General features: G+C 39.4%; 1 protein-coding gene across 3 annotated transcripts in view; it reads left to right on the top strand.

The window, feature by feature from the left end:
• Tpp2 (tripeptidyl peptidase 2) overlaps positions 1 to 14,742 on the top strand; it is an 81,672-nt gene that overhangs the window by 58,741 nt on the left and 8,189 nt on the right. For 2 of the 3 annotated variants that reach the window (XM_004663394.2, XM_045145621.1), the window contains exons 22-26: positions 17 to 261; positions 508 to 586; positions 2,278 to 2,316; positions 10,005 to 10,156; positions 14,267 to 14,363. In XM_004663394.2, the coding sequence (XP_004663451.1) occupies positions 17 to 261; positions 508 to 586; positions 2,278 to 2,316; positions 10,005 to 10,156; positions 14,267 to 14,363 (612 nt within the window). The remainder of the gene's footprint in view (positions 1 to 16; positions 262 to 507; positions 587 to 2,277; positions 2,317 to 10,004; positions 10,157 to 14,266; positions 14,364 to 14,742) is intronic. The other variant, XM_012949859.2, reaches the window with a different exon arrangement.

The raw sequence follows: 14,742 nt of genomic DNA, 5'->3' as shown, positions 1-14,742 counted from the left end.
ATATTTTCTTTTTTAGTATTCTTTGAAATTGGAGAAAGGAGATTATACAATTCGGCTACAGATTCGTCATGAGCAAATAAGTGATTTGGAGCGTCTTAAAGATCTTCCATTTATTGTTTCTCATAGGTTGTCTAATACCTTGAGCTTAGATATTCATGAAAATCATAGCCTTGCACTTCTAGGAAAGAAGAAATCAAGCAATTTGACATTACCACCTAAATACAACCAGCCGTTCTTTGTTACTGCCTTACCTGATGATAAGTAAGTGATGACATTCTTGACACTGAATGACTGACTTATCTTTCTAGTGTGGGCTCATATATTAGTAGGCTAGATATATAATTTGTTGTCATTTTAGGTTGAAGTTATTTCTCGCTCTGATTTTTGAAGTCTTAGCCATGGTTATTATTTCAGTACAGAATTGTTTTGATGGTTTTCCCATAATTATCTTTGTGAAACTTTCTCTCTTGTTACTTTTTTTCTCCCCTCCTTTAATTCTCTTCTTAGAATACCTAAGGGGGCAGGACCTGGATGCTACCTTGCAGGATCTTTAACACTGTCAAAGACTGAACTTGGCAAGAAAGCTGTAAGTATTAGTTATTTTACATGGAACGTACCTATTCCAAAAATTCCATTTCTTTGAATTTGGGTTTTCACATTTCAGTTTGAGCAAAAGAACATACACAGGGAAGGAAGTGTTTTAATTGCTTTTATCGTCCTTGAGTCAGTGAATGTGAATTAATGTCTTCTCCACAAGCTTCCTCATACCCATGCCCTGAGCCTGCCCTTCCTCGGTGGCTGCTATACTCATGCTTCTTGTGACACCTTGTCTCTCCAGTCATTCTCCACCCCAGGAAATGGGATGTCTATGGCTTCTGCTTTAGAATTACAACTTTTATATTTTTTTATCTTTTTGGTTTTTTGAGTCAGGGTTTCACTCTAGCCCAGGCTGATCTGGAACTTACTCTGTAGTTCCAGGTTAGCCTCAAACTCATGGTGATTGTACCTCTACTTCCTGGGTGCTGGGATTAAAGGCCTGTGCCACCACACCTAGCCAAGTTACAGCGTTTAGGTTCCTGTTTCAGGTTTTCCCATATGTGCTTTCATGACAGGTTTGTGAGAAGATGGTATTTTGTCATAGTGTCATTTCAGTGCAGTACCAGTGACAGTTGTTGTTCCTGCAGCTTTGCATTCCTCTTCACATTAGTTCATATAAAACCAAATAAATCTGCTACCTAGCCCCGGAATCCGAGGGCTGTTGGGAGAATGAGCTGATCACATACATCTTGAATATTTTTTTATTCTTGTCACTGTTGAACCAAGGTCATTTAACCACTGCCATTGAAGCATATTTGGGAATTTTGTGCTTGATAACATTGTTTACCTTGGCGTTTCTTAGGTCTCATTAGTCCTTGTACATACACCTTCATGTAATTTGAAGTAAATCAATAGTTAACTCTGGAGCTCAGACATACCAGGATTTGAAGGAATCTTAGCCATCTTTTTCGATAGATTGGCCTCAGGGGCACAGCTGTAAAAGTGCAGCTGTGAGGTGTTCACCAGGAGATGCTTCTCAAGGGTCAGTGCACTGCTCACGAAGAGTGTTTAACAGGAAAGAATTTTTGACCAAAGTATGCTTGTAATGATTTGGAAATAGTATTTCCTGACTGTAGTTAGAGGCAACTATGAAATTAGAAATGTGTGGAATTAGCTATAGTTAGCTAATATAGTTAGCAAGGCAGATTTTACAGGAAGAGAGCAGTAACCTAAAGCTGTTACTATAGTTTTCACTGAATTGTTTATTTAAACTTTCCTCAGTAGTTGTGCACTTCTTACGTCTTGGCAGTTGAGATGTAACTTAATCTGACTTGTGTGCCTTTCGCAGTAACCTCACGTGGTGCCCTGTGCAGTGGTGCGTGGGCTCGTGTGATGGTCAGGACTTCCTTTCAAAGCAGACTCTGCAGACTGTCAGCTAAAGTCAAATGTTCTCAAAAATGCTTCCATACTGATAAAATTTGATGGCTTAGTATCTTAGATAAAAAGCTACAAAACATTTGACCTTAAAATAACATTTGAGTGCATTTTTATTTTAAAAAAATATACCTGAGAAGGCAGTATGGCTTTCTTTCAAGGCGTGCCATTTTGATCACAGATGTGACTAAGCACTGTGGCACATGCAGGTGGAATGTTAAGTTGGAAGAAAGTCAGACAGAGGTGCTGTCTCCATCCTGTGTAGATTATGCATGTTTTCTTACAGAATGTCGTTCTAACTCCCAGGGGCAGTCTGCAGCAAAACGACAAGGAAAATTTAAAAAGGTACTGATTGTCAGTTCTTAAAAACGATGTTTTAAAGCCTTATTTATATAGAGTTAAACTTTCTCTGTCACTACAGAAATCTTAAAAACATCTATCCCTTAGTCTCCTTTCTCTACACCCTCCTGCAGTATAGTGCTCCAGTTAATGCTGAAGGAAATGCTGCTTGTCTAAAAAAGCTTTATCAACCGTAAATTGTTAGAAGACCCCTGTTTTTGCATGGGTAAAGACAGTTTTTAGGCTACTCCATTTTTTCTACAAATAAGATACCAAGTAAAAAAGTTTGAAAATTTGCATGACTGATGCCGGAAAGAGGAGAATGTGACTATCTAGCCATGGATACCAAAGTAGTTAATTTTAAAATGGAAAACAATTTTCAGTTGGATGGTTTGATTAGTAAAATATTCCCGCTTAAAGTGGTTTCTTCCCTGCTCTTGGACCGAGATGAAAGAACACTAGAGATGGGTGCAGACTGCAAGGACGTGTGCCCTGAAAGCCCAGGCAGACCTGACACCCTGCAGGGCCCGTACGGCTTCCCCTCGTGTGTCAGGCCACGCGGGAAGAAAGGGACACCCATCTGTATTTCAGTGGTTTCTTCTGTAAGGGGTGTTGCAACAGGAGAATCAGTTGTATTTTAAGATACAAACAAAACATAACTTTGTGTTTCTTAACTCATAGTAATATGGAACTGGGAATCACCATTTATTAATAGGTAAAATTCCTTTACTTAAATGTCTTCAAAAATGTCCATATTATTATGTATTGATGAGCACTTAGTTCAGACAAAATGCGTCATTAAAAATCATACTTCTAAAACCCAGTATTACTCAACTGGATACTAAAATCCACATGAATTCACTCACTGGACCATAACCTCACATACAGAAATTATAGTCATGGCACATACTAATGTGTACATTGACATGTTGGGAAAACAGTTTTGGAAGTCACTGCTTTGGGAAATGGGGAAAGTATTCTCAGAACCCACTAAAAATGGAAACCTCCATCAACAAAGTCACAGCCACTGTTTTTCCTCCTTGCACATTCTGGTTGGCCTTTTAGTTAAGTTTTTTTTTTTTTTAATTTTGTTTAGATAAGGTTATACAGCATGATAGACTGAAAAATGAGGTGATTATTACTAATTATCAGTAAAACTTGATGTACATATTTGGGCAGCTAGAATTACTTCTACCCGTTCCTTTCTATCTTCACTGAAAGTACACAGTAAAGTCTTATTTAAAACAATTAACAGCCGGGCGTGGTGGCACATGCCTATGATCCCAGCACTCGGGAAGCAGAGGTAGGAGGATTGCCATGAGTTTGAGGCCACCCTGAGACTACATAGTGAATTCCAGGTCAGCCTGGGCTAGAGCGAGACCCAACCCCTCACATACACACAGCCAGGGAGGCAAATTGCTGTGAAAAATGCCTTCATGTGTAATGAGAAAAATCATAAATAGCATTCAGAGGATATTAATCTTTTGAAATGGTTACTTTATTTTTATTTTTTGGTTAATTTTTTTTAGGTAGGCTCTCACTGTAGCTCAGGCTGGCTTGAAACTCACAGTAACCCTTCTGCCTCTGCCTCCCCAGTGCTGGGCTTAAAGGTATGCACCACCACACCTGGCAGTTTATACAAAGCTTTTAAAACTCTGAATTTATAGTCCCCAATAACTACCACTAAGTAAGTTGTACTTTCTGAGTCAGAATTTAAATTGGAATAATATGTCATGCCCTTAATGTGGCAGGTGAGTTGAAGTTTCTGAAAACACTCCAGTGTGAACACTAGTGGGATATTTTTGAAGAACTAGAATAATTGTCTTTTATCTTAACTGCTGAGTATCTGCCATTGAGAGCTTGTACTAACTCTTCTGTCTGAAGAGTCTGCTTGACTATCTTTAGTAAACTATAATCAAGAGTTCTTGAGATGTAAGGTACACAGTCTTACCTGATTAACCCTGCATTGTCCTTGAGAAGTGAGGTAGAAGAAGAATGTTTATTTTAAAAATAACATAAACTCCATTTCTTATTCATTAGGATTTAAATCTACCACATTTAAAACTGGTAGTAGTAAAACAGTTCTCGTCCTGGAATATTTTATAGGATTGCATTAACTTTTGTAATTGTAATGATTATAAAAACTTGATATTACTCCCTAAAATCATAGTTGTTATTTTTAGTGCTAGTTTAAGCTTGCTATGGTTTTTTTAAATATTTAATTTTTTGTTTATTTGACAGAGAAAGAAGGAGGGAGGGAGAGGGGAGAGAGAGAGAGAGAGAGAGAGAATGGCACGCCAGGGCCTCCAGCCACTACAAACGAAGTCCAAATGCATGCACCACCTTGTGCATCTGGCTAACATGAGTCCTGGGGAATTGAACCTGGGTCTCTTGGCCTTGCAGTCAAATGCCTTAACTGCTAAGCCATCCCTCCAACCCAATTTTCCTGTTTTTACAGGTCTTTATTAATAGCTTATTACATATGAATGCTGATTGCTAATTTTAAACTATTGTCTGTCTTCTGTACTAAAACAATAGCAAACCCTTTGTCTCACGCTCAGAGGAGAAATTGCCTCACAGCACACCTCTTTCTGGTCTGAGAAACTGAGGGTACTTCATTGTTAGAATGAACTGGGATTACCAAGTAGGTGCCATTCACCTTCTCTACCTACTGCTGGATGGGAAGAACTTGGCTCTAAAGGCAGTGTAACTAGATTTGCGCAAGTGAAGTATGGACGCTGTTGACGCCTTTGCTTCGTAGACCATTGTGCGAAACATGATATTTGTTGCAGACAGCTACACATCGCTGGGGTGAACTTTTAAACAGACACAGTTTATGGGTTACACATCCAGGGGAAGTTCTATAGTGGTGGAAGAGGCCAGCCCCACAAGAAAACATAAAAGCGACACAAAGCAGCAGGGACTCCAGCCAGGGCTCAGACTGTGCTGCACACCTTTGGGCTCCAAATCAGATCTGCCCCACTGGCACCTCCTCCAGCCAGGCAGCTAGACATAAGATTTAATAAAACACCTGACTCTCTGGGGGAACATATATTCAAACTACCACAACCTTGAAGCTATCTCATGCCTCAAAAACTTTGCTGCTACATTATTGGCTCAGATATTGTAAACAGTGTAGTTTTACTTTGTCCTGGACAGCTTTCACCCAGAAAAATAAACCTCAAGAAAGACAGGAGGGAGCTGGGCAGGGTGACACTCACCTGAGATCTCCACACTCTGCAGGCTAGTGAAAGGATATCCTGAGTTCAAGGTCTGCCTCAGCTGTGTTGCAAAACAGTCTCAAACACACAAAAGCAGAGAGGAAGCAGGCTGGCTAGGTGGCATGGTTTAGAGGCAGCTGCTGGAACGAGTCCTCCGCAGTAGGTGTGCTTGGGGCTCTCACTCTCTGGCCTCAGGCAGAGTATACCAGAGGGCATTGCTTCTCATCTGGTATTTTTTTGTGCTTTGAGTCATGAGACAATTATTATTTTGTGTTGAAATAATATTAAAGCTACAGTAATAAATCTTGTGTACCATTTCATCATAGTTTTAGAATATTGTGAAAATGGTCATGTCTACACAGCATGAACACCTGAAAATCCATTTGGGGGAAGTAGAGTCTTGTAATACTCAAAAGTTTGGTATGAAATATTATATGCCTTTTGGTAATATAAAAATATTGCAATTTTAGAAACTTTGTTCATGAAGAGAAATAATAAAAATTTAATTCAGCAGCATTTTAAAATGAACCTGATGACGGAATTTGAGAAAGTGCATTAATATTGATTTGATTGACAACCAAATTTTTGCCAAAAACAAAACTAATCTTAATATCTAGCTTCATTTTCCCAGCACTATATAAATTTTTGTTGCTGCTGTTTCTTTTGTTTTGTTTTGTTTTTAATTTGTTTGTTTTTTAAGGTAGGATCTCCCTGTAGTATAGTCTGACCCTGGAATTCACTATGTAGTCGCAGACTGATATTGAACTTACAGCAATCCTCCTACATTGGCCTCCTGAGTGCTGGCATTAAAGGTGTATGCCACCATGCCCATATTTTATTACTTTTTAAAAAAAATTTGTCTATTTATTCGCGAGAGAGAAAGAGGTGGGAGTGGAGGGAGAATGGGTGTGCCAGGGCCTTCAGCCACTGCAAACAAACTCTGGATGCATGCGCCACCTTGTGCATCTGGCTTACATGGGTTGTGGAGAGTTGAACCCAGGTCCTTTGGCTTTGCAGGCAAATGCCTTAAATGCTAAGCCATCTCTCCAGCCCCATGTTAATTACCTTTCATAGGAAAGATTTACATACTGTACAATAAATGTTATTACATGCATCTGTTTTCAACACAAAATTTCTCAACAGAGCTACAGACTTGTTTCCTCCTCATTCTTTCTCTTTTTTCTTTGTTTTTCTCCTCTCCTCTTTCTCTCTTCAGTGGTTTTACAACATCTGGACAGCAAAGTGATTTGAGCCAGGCAAGAATACTGAATACTCCTTTGCCATCTCTGACCATGCTGGTCTTATTTATTCTTTTTTTTTTTTTTTCTCTTCTTCCCAAGGTACTTCTAGCCCAGGCCGATCTGGAATTCACTATGTCATCTCAGGGTGGCCTTGAAGTCGCAACAGTCCTCCTTACCTCTGCTTCCCATATTCATCCCTGTTCATAAACTGCATTGGCAAGCCCTGTTGGTTCTACCTCCAAAGAACCACTGTTCATTTTCTTTTATACCCAACACCTTGTCATCTAGACCCATACAGTATAGAGTTTCCTTATTTCTTTTTTTTTCCTTAATTTTTATTAACATTTTTCATGATTATAAAAATATCCCATGGTAATACCTTTCCTCCCCCCCTCTTTCCCCTTTGAAATTCCTTTCTCCATCATATCCCCTCCCATCTCACTCAATCTCTCTTTTATTTTAATGTCATGATCTTTTCCTCCTCTTATGATGGTCTTGTGTAGGTAGTATTAGGCACTGTGAGGTCATGGATATCCAGGCCATTTTATGTCTGGAGGGAGCACATTATAAGAGTCCTACCCTTCCTTTGGCTCTTACATTCTTTCCGCCACCTCTTCCACATTAGATCCTGAGCCTTGGAAGGTGTGATCGAGATGTTACTCAGTACTCCAGTCACTTCTTTCCAGCACTATGATACCTTCTGAGTTGTCCTAAGGTCACTGCCATCTGAAAAGAGAAGATTCTGTACCCAGAGTGAGAGTAGCGTTAATATAAGGGTATAAATATTAAGAGAAGTGCTTACTGATGATAAGCATAGTATATACATTTATCCAGACAACAGCAGACGTTACACCCCTAGGGCTCATGACAACCCCTGTTTTAAGTTTTCAGTATCAAGGATGTATTCCCCCCCCCCCATGGAGTGGGCCTCAAGTCCAATTGGAGGGCAGTTGGTTTCCACCATGACAGATGTGCCACTATTACACCCGTTGGCTGATTTGGGCTGGCTGGCCAAACATAAGGCTTGCAGTGTCCACTGTTGAGTATCTTCACTGGTGGTTTCTCTTTCTCCCATTGATGTACATGCATAATGGCTTCTTCCAGCTTTCTGTCAGCTGGTCTACATGGAAGAGGTTCTCAGCTCAGTTCCAGCAGGATTTCTCAGTGGCCTTGCAGCCCAAGTATGTAGAGTCTTCAGCAATGGAGTCTTACCATCTATTCCTAGTGGGAAACCAAAGGCCTTGGCAATGGTCTATAATGTTTTGGGGGCATCAGGGACCTCCCTGGCCAACACTCACTGGAGGTATCCCATCCCTGGCACTGAAAATTTTCTAACAACGATCTATGGCTCCTGAGTGTTCCATTGTCCAAAACCCGAGGATCCTTGTTCCTTAAATGTGTTTTCCTCCTCCTACTTTTGCTTTCGGTGACTGTTGCAGTCCGGTTCATATTGCTGGTAGAAATCACCCAACAAAGAGCAGCTTCTGGGAAAAAGAGTTTATTTTGGCTTACAGGCTCGAGGGGAAGCTCCACGATACCAGGGGAAAATGATGGCATGAGCAGAGGGTGGACATCACCCCCTGGCCAACATAAGGTGGACTACAGCAACAGGAGGGTGTGCCAAACACTGGCATGGGGAAACTGGCTATAAAGCCCATAAGCCCGCCCCCAACAATACACTCCCTCCAGGAGGCATTAATTCCCAAATATCCATCAGCTGGGAACCTAGCACTCAGAACACCTAAGTTTATGGGGGACACCTGAATCAAACCACCACAATGACCCATTCCGCAAACGTTATCAAAAGTTAGTAAAGGGCTGGAGAGATGTCTTGGTGGTTAAGGCGTTTGCCTGCAAAGCCAAAGGTTTCTGGTTCCATTCTCCAGGACCCACATAAAGCAGATGCACAAGGGAGCACATGCGTCTTTAGTTTGTTTGCAGTGGCTGGAGGCCCTGGCGCACTCATATTTCCTCTTTTTCTCTCTCAAATAAATTATTTATATTTAAAAACTTAGCAAAAAGTAAACCCTAAATTTAATTCATACAAGATTAAGTCTTTAAAAGCAAGTCTTTGTTGAGATCTGCACTAAATGAGATTTCTCTTATCATGCCCTCTAAGGCTCAGGGAATATTGTCAAACAGGTATCAGAAAGAAAATCAGAGCCAAAGGATGGGAAAAGTGCTGTCTCCTAGATAAAAGACGGCCATGCATTCATGATCTCCTAGTGCCTTCATTCTCTACACGATACTGGTCCCATCAGTATGTCATGAGTAAGGAAGAGGGGGAAAAAATTACAAGGCAAAAGGAGGACTAGTTGGAAAGAAGAGGTTCAGTGGAAGGGCATGGGGCAGGGGTTACCAAAGAAAGTAATATGAGGGGATTATGGTTAAAATACATTATGAACATATATGAAAACTGACAAAAAAAAAAAAAGCAAAAGTTGTATCCTTGCATAAAAGTCTTTGGGTAGGCTTTCTTGGATACTTAAGACCTACATTTCTTTTACCATATTACATCAAGCCCCATTCAGTATGGCCATACCCACTTTGTCCATATATATAACTGCTTGCCATGCAACAGATTCAGGCTTTTACACTTGATCATCATCTATCTTCAAGCAATAACTGAACTGGACTGGCTTCTTCCTCATTGGGATCATGCATGTTCATTCATGGAGGTCATTTAGGCTCACTGAACTTTCCGTAACCACATTGGCTCCCCCTCTTACCTCCTAACAACTACGCTGTGTTTCTGTCAGCTTCACGTCCGATATCACAGTCAGAAATCAGTTCATTGTGTTTGTTGTCTTAACTTCCCCACCTACAGTGTGTGTTTGTAAGGGCAGGAAAGGCCTGTGTGATCTCTTCCTCACCTGTTAGAAATCCTTTTAGTTTTCATTCATTTCCTCCCCTGCTCAGATGTAAAGATAGGAATCTTTGTTACTGTTAAATCAAGTAAATGCTAAGAATGCCAGAACTCCTCGTGGAGGGAAGTTTGTTCTTAGCTGCTTGTTTTAGAAGAGCTGATAGAAGCATCGGTGATTTTTAAGTTGGGGGGAGGAGACTTCAGTAATTACAAACTGGCAGTTTTGACGTTTTGTGACCGTTAATCTAGAGTACAGTATACTACACTCAGGCACAACCCAGTTACATGATATTCAGCTGTTGAAAATGATTTTAAAGTATGAAAAATTCAGCACATTAATCTACGTTTCTGTTTCCACATTCGTAGGATATAATCCCTGTTCATTACTACCTAATTCCTCCACCAACAAAGACCAAGAATGGCAGCAAAGATAAAGAGAAGGATTCAGAAAAAGAGAAAGATTTGAAAGAAGAGTTTACTGAGGCACTACGAGATCTTAAAATCCAGTGGATGACCAAGTAGGTTTCTGAGTAGAATTTAGTACTCTAAACGTTAGTCTTACCTTCCCACACTATAATAGTTTATATGTATATGCATAAACTATACTCAGAATTGTTTAGCGAATGGTAGGGGTGTGGAGTTTTATTTTTGCAATTATATTTTATTATTAAAATATTGAAATTTTTTATTTTAATCATTTACTCCTGAAGAGAGTTTCATTGGAGGCCATAAAAACAAAACAAAACAATAAAAAAGGGTCTAGAAAGATGACTTAGCAGTAAAGGCACTTACCTGCCAAGCCAAAGGACCCGTGGAAGCCAGATGCACAAGGCAGTGCCTGTGTCTGGAGTGTTTGGAGTGGCTGAAGGCCTGGCCTGCCCATTCTGTCTCTCTGCCTTTTTCTTACTCTTTCTCAAATAAATAAAATAAAATAAAACAAAACAAAATAAAATAAAAGTGCATTCCTGCCCTCCAAAGATGATCATTACTCTTTTATTTTGTTCCTTTCAGTATTTGCTTATGTAGCAGTGTAAATGATAATGTATTCTAATGATCACATTATTTTGCAGGTGTATTTCATGTGTCATTTAATGGTCCTTTAAAAGATTACTTTATTAATACATTGTAACTCATCATCATTTAGTATATACTTAACATTTTACTTGGAATTATGTTTCTGGCCTTTCTCCTTCATGATGTGATAAACTTTTTTATACATAAAGTTTTGGCTTTGTTTTAGTTGTTGTTTGAATTTTTTGAGACAGGGATTCATGTAGCCCAGACTAGCCTCAAAATGACTATGCAGGTTTTTTTTTTTTAATTATTTATTTTATTTATTTATTCGAAAGAGAAAGAAATTGGCAGGGAGAATGGGCACACCAGGGCCTTTAGTCACTGCAAATGAACTCCAGATGCATGTGCCCCCTTGTGTATCTGCCTTTACCATGGGTATTGGAGAGTCGAACCTTCATCTGTAGGTCTTCACAGGAAAATGCCTTAATTTACAATGGCTGGGGGGAATGGGTACACCAGGGTTCTAGCTACTACAAGCAAACTCCAAACGCATATACCACTGTGTTCTTGTGGCTACCATGGGTTCTGGGGAGTCGAACCTGGGTCCTTTGCACCTTAATCGCTAAGCCATCTTTGCAGTCCACATCTAGTTTCATACAGAGCATCTACCTGGCAATGAGAACACATACCCTTGTCAGTGGTTTGTGTGCACTGTGCTGTGCCCTTAGAGTACATCTACTTACATGAGTTTCCTGTAAAAGAATGTGCCAGGCCAGCACAGCAAGCAATTTTCACTATGAAACTGGTGAGTTACCATGTATGTCTTAAAAGTAACCACTAAAAAAGAAATTATTGAAAATTAATGAACTTTAATATAATCACTTCATGAAAAAGATGTGGAATACTAGAAGAACACAAAGACATAGAATACATGGAAGATAAAAGGCTAAATGACAGGAAAAAGTCCAAGTGCTAAATGGAAATCAGTACTATTTACCACATCAAAAATAATAAAATACATAGAATAAATTTAACTTAAAAAAACAAAAGAATGCAAAGCTTACATTCAAACTGTTTTTTAATATTTTTAAAAATGTTTCATTATTTGAGAGAGGGAGAGAGAATGGGCACACCAGGGCCTCTAGCTTGCTGCAAAGGGACTCCAGATGCATGTGTCACTTAGTGCATTTGGCTTTAAGTGGGCATTTGGGAAATTGAATTTGGGTCATTTGGTTTTGCTGGCCAGCACCGTAACTGCTAAGTCATCTCTGTAACCCTTTAATATTTTTATTTATTTGCAAGCAGAGAGAAAGAGAAGAGAGAATGGACACACCAGGGCCTACAGACACTGCAAACGAACTCCAGATGTACGCACCACTTTGGGCATCTGGCTTTACATAGTATTGGGGAATAGAACCTAGATCATTACTCTTTGCAAGCAAGTGCCTTAATTGCTGAGCCATTTCTCCAGCCCTCTAAAACTTTAAAAAAACATAAGAACGTTGTTAATTAAAAACTAAAGGAGACCTGAGTAATAGAAATACATCATATTATTACTACTGTGACATTATCCTCCGTGTGGATCTAAAAACTCAGGATAGCCCCACCAGAGTCCACGCTGACATTTCTATAGAATTTAACAGCTGATTAGAAGAGACCTAGAAATAAATAGTCTTATAAAAATAGTCTTAAAAAAGAAAAGGTCAAGTTGGACACACAAGCCCTAATTTCGAGACTTAAGATATCTGAGATTGTAGTGCCATAACCCTAGCTTGTGGGATGTGGGTGGTGTGACAGGAAAATGGCAGTGACTTCAAGACTAGCTTGGGCAATGTAGTGAGACTCTGTCTCCAAATAAAAAATAGAGGAGGGCTGGGACACAGAAGAGCTCTTCCCTACTGTATACATGGTGCACTCAGTTCGATCTCCTGTACCACCAAAAACATAAAATAAAAAACGTCTTTTCCAGAGCTTCAGAAAGATGAATTTCCATATTGCCCAGCAGTCTTCCCCCAGCCCATACTGCAGAAGAAAGCTCTGTGTTCACATGGAAACTTGTACATGTGCCTCTGTAGGACTCTTGTTCACAATAGCCAACAGTTGAACCTAACTAAAATGGTCAGCGCCCGATGAATGCTGAGGAATACAGGAATGTTATTTAGACATGAAACAGACTGGTACCTGCTACAACTTGAAAATGGTTTTCTAAGTGAATGTAACCAGTCTCAAAAGACCACCTCTTACTCTATTCATAATAAAATTCTAAAATAGGGAATTCCATGAAACAGAAGTTGCTTAGTAGTTGCTTGAAGCTGGGGGGGGGGGGGGGCGATTAGGGGTTTAATTTTGTTTGGCAAAAGTGTATTCCATTGACTGTGATGGGGGGGTTGTATTATATCAAATTCATCAAATAGACCCTTAAGATGAGCGAGTTGTGTGGGATGAGACCTATGTAATTAAACTGCAGTAGAGTTAAATATCAAGGGACAGTTTGGGAGTTTTTCCCTTTTGGATGCTTGCTAGAAGAATAAAAAATAGGATAACAGAACTTTTTTTTTTTTTTTTTTTTTAATTTTTATTAACATTTTCCATGATTATAAAATATATCCCATGGTAATTCCCTCCCTCCCCACCCCCACACTTTCCCGTTTGAAATTCCATTCTCAATCATATTACCTCCCTATTACAATCATTGTAATTACATATATATAATATCAACCTATTAAGTATCCTCCTCCCTTCCTTTCTCCACCCTTTATGTCTCCTTTTCAACTTACTGGCCTCTGCTACTAAGTATTTTCATTCTCACACAGAAGCCCAGTCATCTGTAGCTAGGATCCCCATATGAGGGAGAACATGTGGCGCTTGGCTTTCTGGGCCTGGGTTACCTGACTTAGTATAATACTTTCCAGGTCCATCCATTTTTCGATAACAGAACTTTTGTTGTAGTAGTAAGATTGTGTACTGGCATGACTCGAACCTTTTCTGTTAATTAAATTTACTTTAATGAAACATTTCACTGTAAGGAATTCTTGTCAAACTTATTGTTGTACTATTTCTATGGAATTTTGAATATTTGACTGAAAATCCCATTGTCTGTGTTGCTAGTTATTACTTACCACCTGGATGTTCATCTAGCTTGTTTAGCCCTGGCGCACACAGTCAAGGGTCCACATAGTTGTATTTGGCTCCCTTTGGGAATATTGTTTGTTCATTGAGATTGGGAATTTTCAGAAAAGCTTAGAATTTTCTTTATATAGATCCTAGACATTTCTAGAGATTTGATCTTCTCTTGCTCTTTGTGAATTTTTTGTCCTTTTAAATTTTGTTTCCCCTTTATAATAGGAATTTTCCCCTCATTTTAAAGAAATCTAGTTATAGCTAGTTATGTAATCAATCGGCTAATGTTTATTTTTATTCTCATTGAACTCTTAACTGAAATAATTTTCAGTTTTTCTTGATCTGGGTAAATATTTATGCTACTTGCACATAATCATAGTTCTTTTCTGTGATTATGCTTCTATAATGACTAGAGCTTCCAAACAATATTACATATTACAGAAGACAGAAATTTCCTTTTTTTAAAAAAGTGAATGTTTCTCTTACCTGCACAGGCTGGATTCCAGTGACATCTATAACGAGTTGAAAGAAGCATATCCTGCTTACCTCCCACTGTATGTCGCACGACTTCATCAGTTAGATGCTGAGAAGGTTGGACTGGTTCATTTTTAACATAATTTACTTTGCTTATCATAGTAGATAAAAGTTTATATTTTAAGCCAGGCTCGGTGGTGCACGCCTTTAATCCCGCACTCAAGGCAGAGGTAGGAGGATCACCATGAGTTCGAGGCCACCATGAGACTACCTAGTGAATTCCAGGTCAACCTGAGCTAGAGTGAAACCCTACCTCAAAAAAACCACAAACGTTTATATTTTAAGTACAGATGCCTCCTGTTTGGTGCCTTGTGAAAATGTGTCTTCCCAGCTAGGTAGGTAACGACAGGACTGGCCAGTAATCAGCTTCACTGGCAGTAATTGTGAGCTGTTTGTGTGAGTTTCATAACAGCGCAAGTCCAGTTCCTACTGATCA

This window comes from Jaculus jaculus, chromosome 3 (assembly GCF_020740685.1).
Source record: "Jaculus jaculus isolate mJacJac1 chromosome 3, mJacJac1.mat.Y.cur, whole genome shotgun sequence".
Taxonomy (NCBI): Eukaryota; Metazoa; Chordata; class Mammalia; order Rodentia; family Dipodidae; genus Jaculus; species Jaculus jaculus.
Note: the sequence above shows the minus strand (reverse complement) of the source record. Positions and strands in the feature narration are given on the sequence as shown.